This window comes from Pipra filicauda, unplaced genomic scaffold (genome assembly GCF_003945595.2).
Source record: "Pipra filicauda isolate LSUMZ 115617 unplaced genomic scaffold, ASM394559v2 scaffold116_size3395265_pilon, whole genome shotgun sequence".
Classification (NCBI taxonomy): Eukaryota; Metazoa; Chordata; class Aves; order Passeriformes; family Pipridae; genus Pipra; species Pipra filicauda.
The window spans coordinates 2,298,658-2,323,107 of record NW_024103618.1 but is presented as its reverse complement, the minus strand read 5'-3'; the positions used below and the strand labels follow the sequence as shown (position 1 = coordinate 2,323,107).

Below are 24,450 nucleotides of genomic sequence, written 5' to 3'. Positions count from 1 at the left end.
CCTTTCCAAATCCAGAGATCAGATTTCATATTGCCACTTCCATACAGTCAGAAGGACATTGATGGGTATTTTTATTGCTGTTTCAACATCGTGCTTTCTTGGAAGTTTCAGAGTTGTTACTTTTTGTTTTAATAAATATCATTTTTCCATTAACCCTATCTATCTGTAACTGCAACTATCTGCACTCATTGTGGAATATAGTAGATCTATTCCATATTCATAAAGTCAGAAGGATGCTATCCTGCACTGAGATGCATCTCTAGCCCTATCATTTGTTGTGACTTTAGAACGATATCTTTAAATCCCTAGTAATTCAGATAGTAGGCTCAGCTGAGTTTTGCATGACACATTTGTCCTGTTTAAAAAGTACTTCAAAATTTTAAACCAGTAGTTATGTCACAGTATTTCCTCAAGTGTGCCTTGCTAGAACCAGTATTACAGCGGCATATTTAGAGGGTACAGAAGAAATCCCAGAAAATCACAAATTACATTACATGACTTTGTACGATATATGTAACAACAAATAAAATACACACTCTTCGTTTCCAAAGTGGGCGACAACGAAATCAATCAGTTTCCCTGTGAAGTTGACCGTCAGGGAAATGGCAGGTGCAATCTCTCCCTCTGGAGACGGAAGGAGGTGATGGGTTGATTTTACAATTGGATACTTTGATAGTGCCATAATCCTAAATGAGAAGAGGCGAAAAGTGACATTTTGTAGTTCACGAGAATCACAGGTGTGAACTAAGCAGATAAATGTGAGCAGAAGACTAACAGTCACTGAACGCAAACCATCAGACCAGAATATAAACCATCGCTAGTAGATTTTTCTGAATTTAGGTTTCCCTCTAAAATACTACTTGAGTACATGCCCAAAACTGTATTATCAATTTAATTCCTACACTAAGAAATATTCTATATATATGAATTCTCACACTGAGCCTTTCACAATCTGTATTTCAGACAAAACAGAATTTTATACTACTAGAAATTCAAACGTATTTTATTAGAATTAGAAGCAGAGAGAAATACATCTTCCAAGTATGAGATGTCTCATTTTTCAGCTTCAGTTTAGACATTTTGCATCAGGTTTTTGAAAATATTTCATGAATAGAGTTTCAGAGAATTATTTTTCTGCCCCATTCTGCCTCACTTAAATAGACAGACTCCAGAAGAGGAAAGTTACTAAATTCCCCTCACATATGGCAATAATTAAATAGCCATTGCAACATCACTAGAAAGTTCTATCTGCCACAGAGATCTATATATCCCCCTGAAAAAAAAAAAAAACACATCGTAAGCAACTATTTTTCCAGAAGGCAAAGGTATTGAAAGATATGCAACTGGTAGTTGGTCAAGCATTAAAGTAAAATCAACACAAAAAATCTGGTCAAACAGACGTCTTTCTATGCCCATTTCCCACTACAGAGTTCAACCTGGATTTAAGGAATTCAAGATTTCACATACCTCCAGGTACAGTTACATTTTCCAACTGCTATCACATGTTTAAGTCCAAAATATAAAGGTCTCATTGCCCAAACCAAAATAACTTGAAAAGGGAATCAGATACAGTACTTAGAATGACAAACGTCCAAATCTGTACAGGATGCCATTCTCTACTTCACCAAAACCAAAGTAGCTTACAGAGGCAGGCACCAAAACCTGATCATGTTTAACAATGAGAAAACTCCATCTGCATTACATTGTAACACTAAGGAATCAAAGCCTGTTCCTAAAAGACAAGCTCCAACAAAGCGATTATGGGGATTATTACTCCAACTATTCTTTGCTCACGTTCAGTATTGGGCAGCGTATTTACATCTATTTACTGTCACTGTGCATGTGAAGATGACTCACCCCCAAGTGTGATCTCTTGTGCTTGGACCAAAATCTGTGTAAAATCCTAGTTTTTCTCCTAGCCACATTGTTGGATCGTGGTTTCCAATGAATGGCTTAGAGGCATCACTCTCTATAATAGTGATAAAATCTGCTTCTAAAAAAGGAAGGGAAAAAACGAAAATATTTCCAAATTTATAACTGTTACCTATGAATGTGACTAAATGACCACATGATGTTGTAATTTCCCTTTTGATTGCACAGGGGTGGACACAAGTCCTTCAGGAATCAGTCAAGGCAAACTAATGTTCTCAAGACAGTCATGCCCAAACTTTTGGCCACTGCAGGCCACACAACCCCCGATAAAGGCATACTTAGTGTCTGCTTGACACAGCTCCTCCCTAGCGCACAACCAGAGACACGAGACTGCACAGTAAAGCTGGCCTACACAGACCTTGTGCATTAGAGATACTGTGAGTACACTGATTAACAGCACAGTAGCGACTCTACTGCTTTCAACGATGAACAAGCACTACACAGCACATCTGCACTTACCTTCATCTAACAAATCCTATTGTGCTCCAAAGGGTCCTGTGCAAGATGGAACTGGCTGTTATTGCCAAAGCAATTAATCAGCCCTGAGCGATCCAGCATTAGCCCCAAGGCATGGTAACAGAAGGGTTCCCAGCTCCAATGAATTGCTGACCATTGGCAGCCACCTCATTTTCTCATGGCACTGTGGTCCCTCCTTGTTTACATGCAGAAGTGTGGTTTTGTCAAGGGAAAAGGATGGGTTCCCCCATATTTTAACTGCAGGATACAGGAAGAACTATGCAGTCTCTCCAGGAACCTAAGAAATGCATCTAAGACCTGCCCATGCCTGAAGGAAGGAAGGTGGGAGTCTGCAAGCTGGCCATAGGATGCCTGGACCGTCCAGGCTCAGCTTGAGCAGCAGGTCCGTTCGGCTGCAGCAGAAAGTGTTCCCTTCTTGCTGCAATTATGCCCCCCTTGGAGTGTTCTCTTACTCCTGAAGGCAATCGAGTCACCACTTCATCCAAAGCTCTTCTTCAAGGAATTTAGACCACTCCAATCCAGCACCACTCTTGACATAGAAGACTTTTTGCTTTTGAAATGTCTTATTTAGCACTGTGAAAGCAATGCCAGCAGGAAAAATGGTAGCTCAGAGTATTTTTAAGTGGATTCCCAGGTTTTTGCTTCTACATCATTAGCATACATGCTGATCACAGAAACAGTAACTGAAACCATTAAGAAGGGTTGATGTTATGTATCCCTTCAGGGCAGACAGAAGTTCCAGACACAAAAGCCATTACACATTGCATCTTCACTACGCCAACAGAGAGAAGATGAGCCCAAGGAATGCATACCACCACATCTTTAAAGACAACCCCTATGCTGAAGCAGTTAGCCGCTCTTCTATGGGGCTCAAAATCAGGAACACTTTTTTAGAAAACCTTTTAAGAATTTGAACCTTAACTCTAAATATATTAATGAATGCATTTTCTGGAAATGTTAACATAGTATTTTATATAACAATATGCATATAACATAAAACTCCAGAATACTGTTTCTTGCAACCTGGAATTAAGATTTATTAATTTATATTTTGGAATTTGCTGCCTTTTTGACTTAATGGTAGGGTGGGTTTTTTTTTTAGAAGTGATACTTCACTACCTCAAAGAAATGCTCAGTGGACATAACCATATTTTTCTAATATTCATTAATTTAAACTATGGTCACCAGGAATAAATGCATTCATTATAATTCATAAATAAACTGCAAAGATTAAATAAACACCCAGATAGGAACTATGGAATCACTAATGTACAAGATCACTCCAAATTTCAATTCATTTAATGTCTTGGTTGTTTTCTCACATCACTAGACAGCCTACATAGCTCAGCCCTCTGAACCTTTGGGTTCATGGGACAATGGAGTGAATGATGCTCGAATTAGTCTGTTCACTCTTCATTAACTCCTGGGCATCTGTGCCACAAAATCAAGCCTTGCACAGGAGCATCTGTCAGTGCCTTCCCACTGCTTGGGTCTGTCAAACCTGAGCTGCTCAGGAAAGTCCTGCAGTGCACTCACACCATAGGAGAAGTTGAGAAAACAAATGCTGGAACAGCAGCATTGATACTTCCTAATCTCCTGAGCTGCTTTAAATCTTAAACCCAGTCTACCCTATCTCATGGGTATCACAAAAAAAGGTAACACCTACAAGCACCACTGGCTGACTCCTTTCAATGCACTCTGCAGCAGCACTAATCTTGAGTCCATATTCTTAATTTCCTATAGCTAATTTTCCAACCAAAATCCTGTCCATGGGCAACAGGTTAGACATCCTTCTTTACCATAAAATCATGACAACTAAGCTAAAACTGTTATCTTTCTTGTATATATTGCTCTGGTTCAGTGATGGAAACACTCATTTGTTTCTCCTCTATATTTGTTGCTTAGAGCATTTTAATTTCAGACACTTTCAGTATTATATAATGCTTCACATCTAAAAAAAAACCCACAGAGAAGTTACAAAGCATTGTATTTTATCTAAAAGGATATTTATCATTATTTTATTTATTCAAAGAGTTTCTCTATAGACAAGTTACTCATCAGCATTATGAGAAGAAAAATCCAAATAACAAACCAAGTGTTTTCTCGAACTAGAAACCTTTTTAAAAACACATTGAACAAGTTATCACCTCTGCAAATGGATTTTTAACAGAAGTGATTGTGTTGGAACAGCTCACCAATTCAGAAGAAAAACACTAAACACAGGTTCTTGTGTTAATGCAAAAATGGACTCAGTCACCCAGCAGGTGTTCTTTCTCTTTAGATGAACCCTCTCAAATATAAATGAAGTGGGAAAAAAAAATAGTTACCTGTCTGATTAAGCAAATTAGCTGATCCTTCCAAATTAGACCATCCTTCATTGTCATATGCAAATCTAAAAGGCCAGATCATAGCAGAGAAGTCTCGTTTTGGAACCTCAAAAAAATAAATTGAAAAAAGTCAAGTGCAATTTAACTTTTATGTATTATAGCTTTGCAGCCAACATCAGATACATGGTGCCATAAAAGACATGCAAGAAGAGAAGTTTTAACCAACACATTTTCCTAATAAAGATGTCAGGATTACAAAAGAGTTAATCTGCTATTAACAAGTGGAGAAGAGTCATCATAATTAAAATGTATTTGCAAATAAATGAACATGAAAGAGATTATGGATTATTTTGTCTTTCTAAGAGTAACTAGCCACTTTTTCCACACTATAAGAACCACAAACCTGAATTAATTCTAAACAGAAAGCCAATTGTATATGTCTGCATGCATGTGTGAATCTAACACTAAACTTTGCAAGCCTTAAGCATCTTGTTACAATCATTGCAACACATAATTTTTTGCCAGGTAGAAAACTGGAATCTTATGATTTTTATCCAATTTCCATAACTACTCTAATCCAGATCAACCAACTTTTCAGAGAGCTTAGATTCAGAGTTATGCATATGAATATAGAAGCACAGAATTCCTTCATCTGGAAGGAACCTCAGAATGTTATCTGCTCAAACTTCCCTGACATGAGATCAGGCTGCTAACAGCATTGTCAAGTCAAGTTTGAATACAACTAAAATAAATAAATTTATAAAAGTAACATTCAAATTTAACATATGAGGCAAGAATCTCTCATTTTTTCAGAATATTTTTTCCTTCACAGCAGCACCTTAAATCTCCAAAGACCCAAGCATTTCCCATGTTCAACATGAATTTACAAATTAAATTTTTGCATTTTCATTTTTGTGTTAGTTTTTCTGATTACTTGGATACTGGTACAAAGACTTCTTCAGCACCGATTAAGGCACCTGAAGTATCACATGCTGTATATATTTTACTGTATATTTGAAAGTTCCCATTTTTGCAAACATACTACTCACCCCTTGGCCCAGTTTCTTCTGATAAGTTCTATAACGTAAACCCAGTCCAAGCAAACCAACACCAACAAACAGCCACAAGACTTGAAATAGAAAAATACAAAAATTATGTTTTAAAGCAAGAAAAAATAACATTATTGTAGTTAGAACAGGGCACACTGTTACTCTAAGGTGCGCTATTTATAAGATGAGAAATGCGTATGTTTAAATTTCAACATATGCCAGGGACAACACCAGTCCAAGGTAGTGTACTTAAGAGTATCTAAATGCATCCAGAATATCTGTATGTGTGCAAATACGCTTACATTCTCCAAAACACAACATGCTGAACAGATAAAATATACCCAAACTCTTTGAAATAGTTATGTAAAAATTGTGTCTGCTGAAGAATTTGCTACAGAAGATGAGTAAGAGGATCATGTAAACCTTTCAGTGTTTTCCTCTTTGTGTTGCAGGTATGCATTTGTAGTACACAATTTTTATTTTGGATTAATACAATGCATGGAATAAAATTTAGTTTACTTTGCAAGCCTTTATATGTCAAAAACGTGATTTCTGCCAGACTTCCAGAGTGATCGTTTGTTTGACATGTTCCTGGAAAGGCACTTTGTCTTCACAGAAAGCATATTCAGAGTTTTCCCACTGCTCCACTAGCCTTCCAAATAAATACAGTGGACACTTAAGAGCTCTCAGCATTTGGCACATTCTAATTTGATGATCAAAGCCCTTCTCAGTTATTTCATTTCTGCAATGACATATGCTCTCTACAATGACTTCAGTAACTCCTGTTTATTCTTTCATATCTTTAAGCACTTATGAAATTACTGTAATGCAAGTTTTCTGGAACAATTTTGTGTAAAATTTAAATAAATATGATAATGGATTATGTCAGAAGAAAGGACATGCTGTTTAAATTAGCACACGTCAAGTAATTTCATGCTCTGCAAGACGCAAAGGTGCTTAAAGGGGAAGCTGAGAAAAAATACAAGTCTGGGCACGATGAGGAAGTACAAGAGGTATTGTCGCAACGTCACCAGATTAGCTGAACAAGGGCTGTACTTTGTGACAAGGAGTATTTTGAAATATTCACCCACTTTTGTGAGACGTTTCTGAGCAGCAATATTCAAACCACTTGAACTGGTGTTCACATTGCCTCTGACACACAAACTCTCACGGGCCATATTCTTCTGGCCCCTGAGTATACAGGGTAAAGTCCTCCATAAACATTCCAGAAACAGCCCTGAAAAGTTGTTAAGTGCTATTGTTTCTGCTTTCTAAATGCAGCAAAATGTACACAAATGGCAAGTGATTTGATACAAATCACAGAAGAAAAGATGCGGAATTTGAACCTTCATCATCCTGGTCTCTGTAGGGTTAGCATGCCCTAATATTTAGCAGTTTTTTTCCTTTACCAAACTTCACAATATTGACACATGTTTTTCTTAGAAAAAACAAACTAACAATGAAAACAAAAGCATCATTTATATGAATCCCTGAGGTTTAAAAGCCAAAAAGTAGTAAAACCTCGAACATTTGATTTTTTTTTCTCTTCAAAACCCAAGGAAAAAAGGCATATATACAATCTGGAAAGCTGGGATCCCCAGGCATAGTTCACAGGCAAATGATGACAAGAATTTCCTGAGCATAGGCCTGGTCTTAACACGAAGCAAAGCATCAAGATTGTATTGTGATGTCAGCCTCAACAGGCTTTGCAGGACTGCCTCCTCACACAAGAAGGTGTGTCACATTACAGAGCAGCTCTTGGGCCAGCCAAGTCCCCTCACACTGCCAGCCAGCTCACACAGCCTTAGGAAGGCTGTCTCACTGAACTGCTTCAAAAACGACATAAAAAATGGGCCAAGAAATTATTCCTATCTTTTGTGTACTCGTTGTAAATCTCAAGATCCAGAGAGGCCTCTTCCTCAACCTCTAAAATGAAAGCACAAATGCTGCTGAGTCCAACCCATTTACATATTTTGGTTTTTGGTCTCTATTTAACACACTCCATCAGGAATAGCTTCTGTCAGTTGTTATCACAGTGAGTCAGCTCCTCCGGTAGAATATGTCATCCTTAAACTGGAACCAGGGCAATACCAACTACAAGTCTGTCTCTAAAACTAGCAAAAACCCCACATTTCTAAAACATCTGAGCAAAAAGCTCCACAGTGTTACTCTTTTCCCTCAGACAATATCCCTACAGTCAGGGAAAAAAGGAAGTAAATTTATACTTACATAGTTTAATATAGTTTTTAGTCTTTTTGAATAGTGGCTTTTGATGGCTTTTCACTTCAAAGGTAGAACTAAGGTCTTTCTTGGGTCCTGTTAGAAAATCTAGCCCAATACATAACATGATAAAACCTACAAAAATATAAGTAATCAGTTTTTTTCATAGAGCCTTAATACATTAAACATTGCTCATAAACACAACACTTATAAACTTCCAGCTTACGAGACAACAACCTTATGGCTCCAACAACAAAGATGACTCAAAGCACAAATGCAGATAACTGCCATACCTAATGTAGCAATGCAGGACATATAAGATTATTGACAGCACTCTCAAGCAAAGACTGATTTGCAGTATAGTTCCAGGGTATTATGTAAAAAGGTTAGCACAAGTTAGATAAATCATGCTAAAACCCTTCCAGGTCCTGTTGATGGATACAACTCCCAGCTCAGTCCACTGTTTTCAAAGTTTACTGAAATCAACCTGGACAAGAGCAATTAAGTTACACCCACATATTACAGAACCTTAAAATAGCAGCTTTATGAAAAAATACATTGTTGATTGTAGATACGTTTTATCTACAAATTAACTGCTCTGTCACCAAGATAAAAGTAACACATTTTTTGTATAAGAACTACAAAAGCAATTGCTCATCGATTTGTACTAAAACATCGTAAGCAGATTGCAGCAGTTGGAAGGCCAATTTAACATGGCAGCAACTTGTATTCTTGCACTCCAGGGCCAACAAAAACAGCTCTGCATTTTAGGAATAGACAACTAAACACACATGTAGATACATTTTAAAAACTAATGAACAACTTCATGCACTAACTGTTGCATTGCATTGGAAAGGTATCTTTTCAATAAGTAGTTCAGACTGTTAGTACAAGGTCTTTTCCTATTCCTTATGAGATAAAGGATCCAATTACCTTCAAAGAAAACATGGGAGGATAATGAATTGGGTAAGAGCTCTGCTGGAGAAGATATATGTCCTTAATATCTTTGGGGCACAGTTAATTGACTATAGAAGCAATGTTTTACTTCAGAGTTATAGCTGATGATGAAATTACTATTACTCAGTATTTTTTTATTGCCCTTACTTGTTACATTAGTTGTAGTGAAAGTTTGCAAACCAAGCTAGGTCTAGAGCAATGATGAAGGGGGCACACACAAACCTTCCTCAAAGGGAGACTGATTCACAGCCATTAAAGGAATCTGACCCTCAGCATTATATCACATCACAGTAAAGCAGCACAGAAATTTTGAATATAATGATCTTACTTCCATTGTCAGTTTTCCTGGTGCAGCTCCCTACCCAAACTGCAGCAAGAGAAAGGCAGGATATTGGACAGGAGGAGAAAGCAAGAAATAGCAATTGCACCTGAAAGAAACCAGAAGAAAACAAGCAGTTCGCCAGAAAGCCAAACTGTAAGGGTAGAAGCACAGCAACAAATATGTAGTCTCATGGTATAATTTGCAAATCTGTGATAAGCAATGGGATGGCATTAAAAAGACTGGATTCTCAGATGGAATTTAAACTCATGTAGTGTCATCAGCTGAGACGGGTTTAGTTCGCAGATTTCATTTTACCAAAGAGAAAGTTAAGGCCATCTCTGTGTTACTACCTTGTGATCATGCCATGTAAATTAATCACAACTGTATTTCAAAGGAAGCAACAGAGAGGGATTTTATATAAAAGCTTTCCTTTGTCACAGTATTACTCAAGAAAGCATTTGACACTCCTCTACCACGTGCTTCCTTCATATAACTTCAAAGAATAAGATTTAATTAACTAAGATACTGTTTCTACAGACCCCCTAGAGTGCTTTGAGAACAAAGAAAATAACACAATAATGGAATGGAACTCTCCTCAAAACGTAACAAACTGAAATCCCTAATGCCATTGATGTAATATAAGAAATGCTTATAGAGAGTAAGGAACTGGAGTGACAGAAAGTGGTTGCAAAAACAGTTATGAAATCTAAAACCAGTGGAGCAACAAGTCAAGCATAGCATTCATTAATCATTTCCAAACAAAATACAGGCTCATACATCACATTTTAAAATGTGCCACACAATTAGCTCAAGACAATGTTTGACATTGTTTAAATATAGTTAGTGAAATATGTTATTGAAACACTTTAGTACCTATTGAGAAAATAATTCTGGAGACAAAACCAGGAAGGGTTGGTTTCATTTCCATCTCTCCACCCTCAACAAGTGATCATTTGGCTAAAGCCTTTATATTTGCTCAACTCGGTTGTTCCTCATTTGCAAATACCTGACAATTTTTTTTCTTCCTCTCCTGTTTGCATGTTTCTGACACTGCAGGCTCAATTACATTCCTCCAAACATGCTGGTGTGTCCACAAAACGTAAGGTAGAGCCACACAGAAAAGAATCTCAGGTCTCAAATGTAGATTAGCTAGATCAGCAGGATGATACACTTTGCTCTTCAGAGCAGGACTTCATAATGCACTGAATTATGTCACGGTCCCAGTAACTACATTGTTACCTGAGGTACCATACTGCTACTTTGGGTAGCTAGCATACAGGTGCATTCACAACCTGGATTGCAGCCAGGTTTTTAGGGTGACTGATCAACAGATCTCTTCCTCAGTTGCTTACTGAGTTATCAGACATTTTTTCATTTCATCATTTTCCCCCAGCTGAATTCCATATTTTGTCCACATTTTAGACTATTTCTAACAGTAAAGAAACAAGTTGGGGGTTTTTTTTGCATATCTCATTAATTTTTTCATTCTTACCATAGTAAATCTAACAGCAACTGAGCATTTGGAAAGAGTCTTTATACGCTAGCTACATTTCACATGTCTGGCTGAGGCTAAAACAAGTGTATTTGTATTTGTTCATAATCGGAAATGTACCTAAAAGAAGATGGGAGCTTTCTCTAATGTAAACTCCTCCAGGTACAAATTTATAAGCTGTACACCATACACAGAAGAATAATTCAAGAACATAGGCAAACATGGCTGTACTCATGGCTTTCCCAGGATGCAGACAGCTAGCAAAGCGTCCAGCTAGATGAGGCCACACAGACATAGTAAAGACAGCAAGAATGTTGCCTGCAACAGCAGCACTCCAGGTGTGTAAATAAAGAAGACCAGCTGAAGATGCCAAACCTGAGAAGGTATAGAAAAGAATATAGTAAGTCTCAGTCATATTATCTGCCACATTCATTTTCACATTCTGTCTGGGAAAAAAATACAGTCTGGGAAATATAACTGTTCTTTGCAGCCATGAAAACTGCATCACTAGGATTTCACAATTGCCAAAGACAGTCTCTTACTTTTCCTAACATCCCAGTTTTTTAAAGATTGCTTATTCAGCTGAAAACAGTGCAGCAAAAAGACAGCAGAGAAACATCATCAAGAGCCAAAACTAATCAGTTTTTCTTACATTGAGCTCTCCCAGCACAACAGAGGGATGATGCACTCTTTAAGACAGTATCAGGTTTGCCTATTATGAACCTCCTTTACCATAATAAAGAATCAAATAGGTTAATATGAAGAGCAAACATATCTTTCCCTGATCTGATCTTTTTTCCCTGTAGATAACCATATAAAGGTTAGGCAAGAAAACTATTAATCTTTTACTAACCCCAAGAGTTTTTATTTCCCACATCGTCTTTGATTCGGGGATTCAACCCCAAAGTGAATATTAACAACCACACAAGCTCTCTATAGCAGGACAATTTCATTTTCAAATGTTACTGCAGGTAAGAGTGTTTCACAGTCTCATAGCAAATGTATAGAAATGCTTTTAATATTTTACTTATACATCAAGGCTCTGAGCATTTTAAAATACAATGGCTGAATCAACTAAAGAACCATTCCGTACCTGTTTTAAATTAGTGATGTGTGTACATTAAAAAACAGATGCTCATACTCACATTATAATCTGCACACACATTCCTTAAAACTAACACCTACACCAGAAGGTAAATTGCCCAAAGGGACAACCAATGGTTTAAGCATTGGCAACTCTTGTGCCTTCAATGTGACACTCCTAATATTTGGTATTTTATTTTGATTCCTGACTAGGAGAAACTCAGTTTATACTCAATTTCTTGCCTTCAAGGTTGTGGAAAATGACTTGAAAGTGCACTCTTAAGTGCTCCAAAGCAGAAGGTGAATGAGAAAAAAAAAACAAAACGTAACTCATCATTTCCTTTGGTCACCATATTTTGTATTCCTAATTTATGATCAAACATTTGTAGGAAGACCTGCTGTGTCTTCTTTATATAAAGATCTAAAGGCCAAAAACAGAAGCAGATTTAGAGGTTTTTTAGATAGCATTTATATCACTATATTTCACTCAGATGGGATGACAGATTAAACCAAGAAGCATCTATCCATCCATGCTGAGACAGCATGAAAAACACACCTCTCCACAGTTCAGGAGCAGAATTATTTTCGTCTCCTCCTACTTGCTCCACACATCACTCGCTCCACAGCATAGCTGTACCTTTCTCCTGAAAACGGATCCCCAGATCCAGTACTTGAATCCCACTTCCCACCACCTAAGACCCACTGTATGCAGACTGATTTACAAACATATTGCTCCAGTAGACAGCTTTGATGTTCATATTATTTTATTGCCTGGAGATCTTGAAAACTAAGAAGACAGGAGGCAAGCTTGCCTCCAGATGAAATACACACTAAATTACAAGTTATTTTGCCTTCTGTAGAATTAAGAGGTTTGTGTCACCTTAACCCCATAACCCCACATGTAGCCTTATCATAGAATGACTAATGTTGGAAAAGACCTCCAAGATCATCAAGTCCAATGCGTTATACAATGCAGATGGTCAGAACTGAGATGCTGCTCAAGGGAACAGAACCTCAACAGGGGCTTCTGCAGAGAGTAACACTGCTCTGCAATGGCCTGGAGATTTGGCCTATAGTCCTTAGTCAACTGGTCAGACATATGTATACTACAGTCAGTGACGGAGAAAAGGAGGCTTTGATTAGCCACACTTTTCTGAGATGTGGTGTAAGGGCAGAGGACTTGAGTAAAAGAAATAAAGTAACAGAAACAAAAATTCTGCTCAGGATTTGCACCTACCTATGAGAAACCAGGCAAAACTGATGACAGAAGACCAGCTCCAAAATGAAAGCATCAGTCCCTGAGCCAAGCCCAACAGAACTGTACCTCTAATACAACAACAAGGAAAAAGTAATCATACATTAATATGATTTTATAAACCTCTGGTCAAAAACAAACTTCTAAACATAGGCAAGGATGTTTGGTAATATTTATAATCCTTTTACTTTAAACAGAGCTTAATTTGAGCACAAAATACCTTTACTTCACACCCTGCTATACTTTCTCCCCTCTGTAAAAAACCTCCAGTTGAAAATAATGGCAGTTTATTGTAAGGTGTAAGCGAGCTATGCTCAGCACCAGAAGCAGCCCACTGAAATCCTGAGAACAAAAGGCAAAAACAACCCAGAGAAAATGAGAGGGAGGAATCCAGTGCAAAAAGAAGCATTTTCTTCACATCAAATAGGGGATCCTAGAGCATCTAACATTGCTACCAGTCTTGGGTAGCTCTTTTGTATACCATCTCCAAATTATAAACTCTTTCACCTGCCATTCCACATAATGGACTCAGAATAACTAATCTGGTCTCTTCCTAGGTTTTGGAACCCAAGTGAACAGCACACAGCATCAAGACTACAAACGTCTACAGAAGTATATCTTTTAATATTGCACACAGTTTATTTATGTGCATGCATCTCTGATCATCTCCTCTCTGAAGTCAACTGCTAAACTAATTACTGCCTATAATAGATAGACTGCATTCATAAGTCCTTGAATCTCAATCCTAATCTAAATATTGTTTTGCAATGTGGCAAATCAAGATTTTATTGCTGAAAAAAAATTCTGTACTAGAAAATTTTAAGATTTCATGGTCTAGACACAATGCTCAGAGCTATCTGAAAGCTAGAATAAATCTACAAGTCCTCTGTGTGAATTATCTTGTATCCACTTTTTTCTATTTAAATTATTATACCATCATCTGGTTGAGTTTTAATTCATCCTCCACTATAGCACTGGTTTTTGAGAACTGTTTTGTTTAAATAATAATAATAGAAATCCACTTACCCATGTGGATTAGGATCTGGACCTGTATGTGGATGTCCACTTACTGCCCATCTAGAAATTAATGAGACCTCCCCAAATATCCACAGGGTGAGGAACATGAGGCTGCCAAAAGCAACCCCAGATAAAAGCCAATAAGGATGGGAAGCAGTCTCTCTAACCGCATTACCAGTTTTGTTTGCTTCTTGTTTCCTCCTGTCTCCACCTAGAATAAGCACAGAATTGCAGCTAAGCAAACTGTCAAATCCATTAGCAAGAGTTACTGAGAAAAAGAAATAGCCAAGATCACAAAATTATCAGAATAAATTACAGACACAAAAGCTAACTTTTCTGATCATTCATGGAAACTGATAACTCACAAAAAAAATTCAAAGTCTCTAGCAACAATCCTAGGTCTGCCAGGAAAAGCTACTCACAGTAAGTGTACAAAAATGGCAACCTGCACATTTGATTATTTTTCATAATACTGGAATTTAAATAATTAAATTGGCTTTGAAAATTAGCAGAAAAGTTATTGGAATTTGTTCAGAGGATTCCGTTCTCTGAAACTCTAAGCTCTGATAAGAACAAAACCTGACACTTCCAAATAAGCCAGAACTAAACTCCCTTCCTTCTCCTTTTTCCAGGCACTGTAGATCCTCTCTCATCTAAGGAGAAAGCAACACCTTTAATTGCATAGACATATCACTTTGTCATCCACAAAGGAGACATATTTCCTTCCTAATCTCTTCAGTAGATTCCCTTTCTAAATTCTGATGAAAGTTCAGGCTTAATTTATGTTATGTAATGCAAGTCTACAAACAATATGCATGATGATAATTTATACCCACTTACACATAGATAAGGTTTTATCTTTCAATTAATTCATTCAGGTTATACTGAGAAGGAAGGAGCTCCTGAGGATTTAACATGAGCTGCCTTAACTAACCAGTTTAACTAACCTCGCTGTCTTCCTTGGCAATACCACCTTCACAGTTTTTAAGTGAGCTTAGCCTATGCCAGCCCCCACTGCTGTGTACTCTTTCCAAACACTTCAAGAACTCAGGCAAATTTTGACCAGGACAACTTGTCCGCTCTTCCAATACTTTCTGTTTATTTTGACACATCAGCTGTTCCCCAGCTTTGTCCTGTCTCCCCTTCTCTGTCAAAAGATATGCACTGGCAGAGAAATTCAAAGTGCAGACTGAATTAAGAAAATAAGAGAAATACCACAGATGTTTCATGATGGAATGACAATGACCATTCTGCTTTTACTGGTCTAGCTTATGCCTTTGTTTGTGTTACTGTCACATTATTGACACTGCAATTAGTCCACAGTTCCAACACCAACTTACTACAGCTTGTATGAATTGTGATACCAGTTCTGACATGTTATGGGTAGATGGAAGTACCCCATGGCTTCTAAAGCTCATGTATCAGGTCTAAAAACAGACTCTATACTGGGGAAAAAAATCAACAAATCAAAACCCAGTGGCACATAGATAAGTATACTTTAGGATGTTTTCATAGCTGCCATCTTTGTTGTAACATGCTTACCTGAATAAATTCGCTCCACTGCTGCTATAAAACCTATTATCATAATGACAGTATTGGCAACCTGTGAGCTCCAGACTGGGTTTAGTGACGTGTACCAGATGCGAAGAACAAGGAGCATTATCTTGCCTAGCATGAAGCCCCATATCCTGATGAACCTGTAAGAATCAGCTTTTGAAATAGTAAGGTATTTGGGGAAAAGAAAAAATCTTAACTTCTAGGGGACAAAAAAGAAAGAAAACATCTTTTAATACAAGGAAATGTCAGTTCCAATCTCATCAGAATAAGAAAATACCTTTGTAAACTGTTTCCTGACCACCATGTTACTGTTTGAACCAGCAATGAAGAAGAAACACCAACAGCCAAGATGAATAGTCTAATTGAAGCATTTGGTGCCTGGTATGATGCCAAGCTTCCTACAAAGAAACACACGCAGACAGAGATTGTTTTAAGGGGCAATAGAGATCAGGTAATAAGGATTTCCTGTGTATTAGTTCAACCTTGTCTGTAATTTGAATAGCTACACCATTCATCTGAAAACACATGACATTACCCATTTTTAAACAAAGCAAGGTAGGTATGGATAGGAGTGAGTATATATGACTTTATAGCATTTATAATTTTCAAGGAAAAAGATAAATGAAGCAATTATCCAACAGTGCAGTGATTGCCTTAATTTAAGTACTTATGGTGATTGATTCCATAAATATGATATATGGATAAAATATCTAAGCATACAGATACTCCTCAACTATGCACTTACATAACTCAAAAGCCATAAAGTTTTATGTATGGTGACTACTCCTTTCTAAAAAGGATACGGCTTTTGCCGCAGTGCACTTTTAAAATAAATGCACTTATAAAAGTAAGTACACTGTGGCAAAAGCCATATTCTTTATTAGACAGGAGCAGTCACCACACATTGCTCAGGGATTAGTAGGTGTGAACAAGGCTTTCTCTGGCCCAGTATTTGATCTCAGAGTCATCACCAACAGCCTGTGTCATCTTATTACTGGAAACTGTCACTCTCCCAGTCACTGAAACAGAGCATGCACACACATCTCCACCAGTTCTCACGGCACAGTGACCTCACCCTATCAGCAGTTTTAGATTCTGCTAGCAGGTTTCCAATTAAAGTGACAATGGATCACATACATTCTCATAACCTCACTCAGTGTGGCAAAATCTGGCCCAGGACCAACATCAAACATCAGGAGAAGCAACATTGTTATGCCACCAGCCATTTGCTAAATGAGTATGAGTCAAACTTGAAGAGATGTTAAGCAAGTAAGGTCAGAAATAAAGCTGCAGATTCTGGCAACACATGCCAGGAATCCTCCAACTGTCTACCTGCTCATTCAGCTCGCAGTAAAAGATATGAAGTTTAGCACCAAGATGATAAAATTAAATCAGTGTGTAGTGAAGATGTACTTGTGTGACCTTCAGCAGAGGTTGCACGTACAATGCACACAGATTTCTGTCGCTAAATCGTACCGGCAACCCATAAACCTGCCTCTTAAATCTTTCATCACTTCCACTCCCCTGATTAAAGCTAGCATGAGTTTGCCAATTTACAACAGACACACCTTTTGTTGCTGAGCAAGTACACCCAAAACTTAAATATATCTGTCCAAACACCCAAATTTACTGTGTGTTGTCTGAAGACACAGATTCAAATAGACACTACCAGGGGGTAGTTGGTTGCTTTTGGTTTTAAATAGAACACAAAATCAAGTACTATGGAATTAAAATTTTCAGAGAAAATAAAGCCTCCTGAAAAGGCAAAAAGAAACAAAAAAAAAAAACCATGCCCCTAAATATGGTTTTAGCTAAGCATGAAGAATTTTCAGATTTTTTGATTGTGAAATTTAGGACTGAGTATTTCCAATGGAATGAGGTGGAGCATGCGTGGGGTAGATTGTGCTGCCTGATTGTTCAACAAGCCCCAGAGGAAGGCCATAGCCTTTCTGAGGAGGAAAAAAAAAGATCAAAAAGAGAATGAAGTGTCTAGGTATGAAGGAGGGAAAAAAAGGAGGAAGAATTGAGAAACAGGAGAAACAGCAGCACAGTGTGATGGGACAGAACTAACACAAAAGATAAAATGAAGTGATGAGAACTAAGTAAAAAGATATATATGGAAAGTCCTAATGAAATAGAGAATGAAATAAAATATGAGATATTTAGCTATGAAGGTGTGACTTTGCAAAATGTAAAACTGCTTAAAAGTCTCTGACCGAACTGTGGGCAATTGAGATAAAAAGCTTAGAGAATGGGGAAGGCTTTTTAGCACGTAGAGAGGGGTGGGGAACCTGAAACTGCTTGAAGTGATAAAACTTTACGTAACTACTCTATAATGGTAAGAATAGGAGGTAAAACTAAGTGTCTATTTAGATAAAACAAACTGCAAAGGAGTGTATGCGTATTAACCTGTAACTGTTTGAAGTGATAAAACTTTACGTAACTACTCCATAATGGTAAGAATAGGAGGTAAAACTAGATGTCTATTTAGATAAGAAAGACTGCAAAAAGTGTGTGTGTAAAGATAATTTTGAGCTTGCTACTTTCAAACTGTATAAAAGGCTATGTTATTCCTTGGTTCGGCGGAGTGCACTGGGGAGAACACCTGCCCCTTTGCATTCCCCGGCCGTAATAAAGGTGCTTTTCAGATTGGCAGAGATTTCTTTGAATCACTAAAGCCCAGTGCTGCCTGTGCAAGGGCATCTGGATAACTTGAGAACCTGCAGCATGGAGGCAAGTAGAGTGAGGGTTACTTCTGGCTGCTAAACTCCTTGATGGAAACAAAGAGAGTGAGGAACATGCTCTTACATCTTCCACAAATGCTAACGCTCGCTGTAGGGCAACATGTAAAGAGAATGCAGAGTACATACAATAGAGCTGGGAGACAATATGGTGTAGACTTGCAAAAGGGTGGACAATATTCAGAGTGTTTAAGAGGTGAAAACAGCAGGGGGATATGGTCACTGAGGGGACAGTTCCTGTTCAGGCAAGAATGAAGGAGAGATGGATTTTGCATATAGCAACACTCAGGTTATCCCTGGCTGAGGATGAGCACAGCTTTTGTCTCCCTCCTCTGAGTTTTTCTATGACCACCTACATTAAGACATTTCTGCCCCAGATTACTACTGAATGAGCTAACTTTTTATTTGGAGTTAATACTTTCAGGAGCTTCTGATGCAGGTGAAGCAAACAGGCATGAACCAACAGACTTTACACACCATTACAAGCCTGTTACTGCTCTTTACTTAGCAGAACAAAAATTACACTCTTTTAGGTGATTTCCATCTCTTTTGGTAAAGTGAACTACTAAACACAGCAAGGCGATCTGAAGGACTAACCTTAAATAAACATGGCAAATTTTGTGTCACTGTGACATCTGAAGGGATGCAGGGTGCAATTTTAAATGCTTCCACTCATTACTAGTTTTCAAATTAGAAAATCTTGCAGAAAGAGATATACTGAGCACTGCTGCAGGAAGCTGAAGTAGAAGATTCTGCTCACTTAAAAGCTTATTACAGAAAAAAAAGGTATTAGGATGGATAAAATGGGAAGAGTAGGAAAAGAAAAGAACATGGTAAGACTATTCTTAATCTAAACCAATGACACCAACAAACTGGCTTCAGTTCCAGTACCTTTCTAGAGATAAAGAACAAGAATTCTTTTCAAAAAATATGAGGAGAAAGTAAATAAGATGATCTTATTCTGTCTTCTAACAGTAAAAGAGAAAAACTGTAAGGAAAATGATTCCCTGATTATCATTTTAGATTAACAAACGAGGAACCAGGAACTGCTGCTTCTGAAACACATCACTCAGCAGCAGTATTTTCATCTCTACAGAGGGTGGAGCCCCTTGTCTCCCCTGAGTTCATCCAGGTGTTGCAAGTTAGTTAGCAATAACTTGCTTCTGAATGTGGCTGTAGGTGCCAAACCTTCTCCCAACAAATTTTCAGAAAATCAACAAAAGGTAAGATTTGCACCAGTTAGTTGAAGACCAAAGCATGAATCCCAGCAAATCTTCATTTTAGTAGGAGTGTGTGGGATGGGTAGCAGGGTAGCTTTTTCCTGAATTTACGATCACTTTTTTCCTGTGCAACTGACAATATAAGTCATTTCACATTTAGGATGAGCCATAACCCCATCAATATACTACAGGCATCTACATAGATTTAATTTAAGAATCTATTCTTAGAAGAAAAAAAACTGCCTCAGAAACTAAGTCTACCAAAAAGAATGTTTTACTCAGAGTAGATTACTTTTATAATAGCCTCAAGATGATGTCTTGTCCCTACCCATTGTCACAGACACAGAACTGCTGTACAAAAAAACACCTGCTCTGCTGATCTCTGTGTGATACTGAAAACATCTTTCCTATTGGGTGTGACTTATACTAATTTAAAAGCTTCTAGAGGTAGAAGTGAAAGGAGATTTTTCTTTAATTATGCAGCAACCCAACACAATGGCTGTAAGCAATATTCCTCTAAATATAGCTAAAAGTTTGAGAGAAAAAAATCCCAACAAAACATGAGTATGGGGAGAGTGAGAACTTCTTATTGCTGTCTCTTTTTGTAATCATTTGAATTTTAAGGCAATTTGGAAGGTTTGTTCTTATGCCTTGATAACAAGATGGAATCTATAACTCACTACAGTGCATACTTACCAACCATAGTCAATCTCAGAAAAACTAAGACATACTTATTGTTAGCCAACCTCCAAAAAGGGCCAATTGTCAAGAATATTGGAGAAAAGAAAGCAACAGCAAAAACTTCTAGGCCCGTGAGTGCCAGTGTCTGAAGGGGGAAGTAGTAGATCATCGGTGGCAGTGCATGGTAAAGAGACCAAGAAATGTAGCCTAAAAAAAAAAAAAATCAAACAACAACAAAGGAAAATCCCGTCATGTATTTTCAACAGCAAGGTTTCCTGGAGATTACTTAAAAACTATGATTTTGTACTTCCACATGTAGACTATCAAACATATTGGAAAGTAATTCAACAACAGCCACTTTCTGTGAAGAAATATTTGCTATTTCAAGTTAAACAAACACATTTTCCCAGGAAATAAACCAATGAGAATAAAATAGTTCTTCCCCCCTTTAGACAGCAGTTTCTATTTTGATCCTCAGTGAAGGAGTGGTCAGCCTCGGAAAGGGTTACTTTTCGGAGAGATCAACGCTGCCTAAACGAGCAGTCCACCCACAGCCTCAGGGCTCCCCAAAGGCAGACTGGTGGCTAAAGGAACTTTTCTAGTAAAACGGTGTGGTGGTCTCTCCTGGAGACACCTCGTCCAGGCACGCCAGTACTGCGCTATGAGTTTCCACACGCTTTGCAGGAGATGCAGGGAGCAGCCGAGCCGCAGCCCGAAGGGTGTCGGGGTCTGCCCTGAGCGCCCTAACTTGCTCAGGGCAGCACAGCACCGGCTCTGCAACACCTGCACAACAGTTGGCCGAGGACAGCAATAAATCCTAGGCTGATCCAAGGGACAAAAGGCATTCCATCACTAGAGGAAAAAGAGAACCCTAAGAAGAACACTCAGCAGCGACCACTGTTCGCTCATTTCTAGCGGAGGAGCGTTTCACCGGCGACACCCCGCCACGGTCGGTGACTCCCGCGGCACCGCGCCGGGGCTGCCCCGCCACGGCCGCCGGCCGGTCCGGGCAGAGCCCCCCCGCCGGTGCCCTCAACCTCGGCCCCTCGCCCCCAGCCCCGCGGGGAGGCACCGCCGCCACCTACCCAGGAGACTCTCCGACAGAATGGCCTTCCACAGGGGAAACATCGCGGCGCTGCCCGGCTCGGCGGGGGTTTCCTCTCTCTTCCCGGGAGCCCAGTCCCGAGTGCCCAGGAGGGCGCGGCGCCGCCGCCCGTCCCGTCCCGCCTCGGGGAGCCGCGTCCCCGCGGCGGGGGCGGGCAGCCCGCACGGCCGGAGCTTGTTCCTTACAGCCCCGCCACTCGGAACGGCGAGGAGGTCTCGCCCCCTCGCTGACCTGTCAGCAAAGGAGCACTTGTCCACCGAACAGTCACTCCAGCAAGGAAAATAAAAGCAAAAGGTTGTCATCCCACCGGCTGATGGGGAAAAGAGGAGCTGACCCACTTGCTGCTCGTATAAATGCTTGGTTGACTATGTGGGGTTCGGAGGTGTCCGGATTACTGCTGTGCTCATCTTAGCGAAATGTGTGTTGTTTTACCTTCTGATAAGCAATGCTGTCTGCAAAAAGCATCAAAAGAAGCATTTAGTTGGCTGAAATTCCTGAGTTGTTACGTTTCCTAGTTTTAGAAGAGATCCTGAGTTAAATCGACACAGCCATGAGCATAGCTGCCAAGTTATGGCAAAAGGATTACATAAGCAAAATCTGAAATTTAGAATTTCATTTTTGGTATGAAAAGTAAAATTGTAACTAAGAAGTCCTCTTGCTGTTGGAATATGTCATCTTCTTAAGTTTTATTAATCTTCATACAGCACCCTATGAAACTGCCAGCTGTATCTTCTCATTTCTGTTAAAACTACTGTCCCATTCTAACTAAACTTCATGGTATGCATTTTCTTTCCTTGTCTTGTGAAACTCCAAATCCATAGGAGTAAACGATGAACACCTGACATACAGCAATAAATTCCAGTCAAAACGTTTGGAACAAAAGTTTGTCCCAGTAGTCTCAAAGTCAAGTGAATCATTTACCCCACAGTATAATGGGGTTTGGCTAGCTACTAAAACTCTGTTGAATTTTGGATACTATTTGAAAACATGTTTTTTAAATGTCCACAAAAGAATTGAAGTATTTTGAGGGAAAAGTCAACCTCACTAGGGGAGGAAAAATGAGATTCATAGATTTAGTTACCTTCTTTCTGTCTTCTCCAAGTTCCATGTCACTAAAGGCATCTTTCTTTTTCTTCATTTAAGAAAAGTCACACCAGAATAGTCACCAAGTTCACTTATTACTGGCTCAGGATTATGTAAGTGATGACACCATTTCATCTTGCTGTGGTGTGACGCAAATGGAACTTGGAAGATGAGATCCTTGGCTAGAGTAAATCTGGAACATGGCTGCTCTTGTAGCTGCATAGGGAAAGTGTGAAGCTCACAGTATGCATTCAGCCAATAAATATTTGAAACAATTTTGCAACACTTTTTGTAATTACAGTGTCTTGCTTCATGGTTCAAGGTGGAGTTCCAGTAAAACTAGACATGGCTGAACTCATGAACTTGACATGCTTGTGTGGCTTCCATCAAATTCATAATGCAATGAAGATAATGCAAATCCTGAGAAATTTAGCCATCATATTCTGGGTAGTCTCTCTGAGATTCTTAGCAACTACCAAGTTTGGCTTCACATGTAATGAAGTGCTCTCCATAGGGCTGACACACATATAAGCATCAGAGCACAAGAGGAGAGAGTTTTCAGGTGTAATTTCTTAAATACAAAAGTCAATGCTTACAAGGTGATTCATAACACATGTATGTGTAGGAATGCCTTTCACTATATTTTTTTAATCTTGAAGCGCCACATGCGTAGCTGATAAAAAATACAGCAAAAGCAGCTGATCTTTACAGGAATATAACGAAGGAAAATCAGCAAAGCTGAGATAACATACTATACTAGGAGTTTCCACTCACACAAAAAAGAGTATTTTCATTTTAGAATAGTATTTAACATACCCTTACCCTAATGTAGACATACAAAATTAGCTGAGATTAACAGAAAATAAATTTCAGCCCCACAACTATATTGCTTGACAGGGGTAAATCTCTCTAAAGCTAGTGATTGTAAAAAAAAAAAATGCCTTTTTTGGGTTCAAACTATTTGGGTTCAAAGTTTTGAAACCCAAAGTAAACACATGAAATTTAAAACAATTTTCAGACATGTGTGAGAAGCTGTCCTTGCATATAGCCCAGCAGAGATAGGCCTGAATGGGCCTGATGAAGAAGCAGAAGAAAGTAACAGAAAAATGGAAGAAAAAAAAGGCATAGAAGTATGAGCACAGATTAGGATTAAGAAAGTGACTCTGGAAAAAAATTGGTGTGGGTGAGTTTACAGTTAGGCACCTGTCACACTCACAGTGGAAACACTAACACATGCAGGTCTCTTCAACCATTTTACTGGCTTCTTTACACTGAGAAGAGGAAATCTCAACTCTTGAACACCTGATAATTGTCAGATCTTCATTTCTACTAGAAGAGAAGCCAGACCAAGTGTAAAATAAAAATAAGTACATCCAAGGATCAGCCAGGACATAGAAAACTTACATGATTTCTTGTATGCAGTGAGGACAGTTTAATGTTTTACTTAGAGGTACGTTGACTGTTTCCTGCTGCGATGTTTCATGTCTTTTCATTCACCCTTAACTCCTACTCTTATTAGCATGAGAACAATATCCTATAGTGTAATTCTTATTTAGTTCTCCATGCTCTAAATGTTTCTGTGACTGATACGTTTTTGTAGCTGCACTGTGCTTCCATTACTCCAGGTCTTCATTTCTCAGGGAATTTTTAAGCAATTAATGATCTGTTTAATTTTATAACGGACGAATAATCATATTTATGATACGTTCCTCCTTCTCTCATGTGCTGTATGTATACATGGGGTTTTTCTGCACTGCGAAGGCTTTGCCTTTGGTGAATGTAGTGAACCTCAGGACCCCGGCAACCCTCCAGTGTTTTCTAAGAGGTTTTTCAGACAAGCAGCCAGAACCTGCAAACCTTCCCTGAGTTTGTGAAGTCTCCTTCTACTCTGATAGCAGAAAATTCCTCAGCCAAACATTCAACTCCATAATG

General features: G+C 38.7%; 1 protein-coding gene across 1 annotated transcript in view; it reads right to left on the bottom strand.

The window, feature by feature from the left end:
* Window positions 1-22,997, bottom strand: part of CWH43 (cell wall biogenesis 43 C-terminal homolog) — a 32,447-nt gene extending 9,450 nt beyond the window's left edge. Inside the window, exons 1-12 of the mRNA XM_027735947.2 lie at window positions 21,416-22,997; window positions 20,346-20,537; window positions 15,966-16,086; window positions 15,674-15,828; window positions 14,141-14,342; window positions 13,097-13,185; window positions 10,897-11,151; window positions 8,015-8,140; window positions 5,786-5,865; window positions 4,737-4,842; window positions 1,858-1,993; window positions 537-686 (exon numbers count right to left, since the gene is read on the bottom strand). Coding sequence (XP_027591748.2) covers window positions 537-686; window positions 1,858-1,993; window positions 4,737-4,842; window positions 5,786-5,865; window positions 8,015-8,140; window positions 10,897-11,151; window positions 13,097-13,185; window positions 14,141-14,342; window positions 15,674-15,828; window positions 15,966-16,086; window positions 20,346-20,537; window positions 21,416-21,737 — 1,934 coding nt within the window. The 5' untranslated portion in view covers window positions 21,738-22,997. The remainder of the gene's footprint in view (window positions 1-536; window positions 687-1,857; window positions 1,994-4,736; window positions 4,843-5,785; window positions 5,866-8,014; window positions 8,141-10,896; window positions 11,152-13,096; window positions 13,186-14,140; window positions 14,343-15,673; window positions 15,829-15,965; window positions 16,087-20,345; window positions 20,538-21,415) is intronic.
* Between the last annotated feature and the right edge of the window lie 1,453 nt (window positions 22,998-24,450).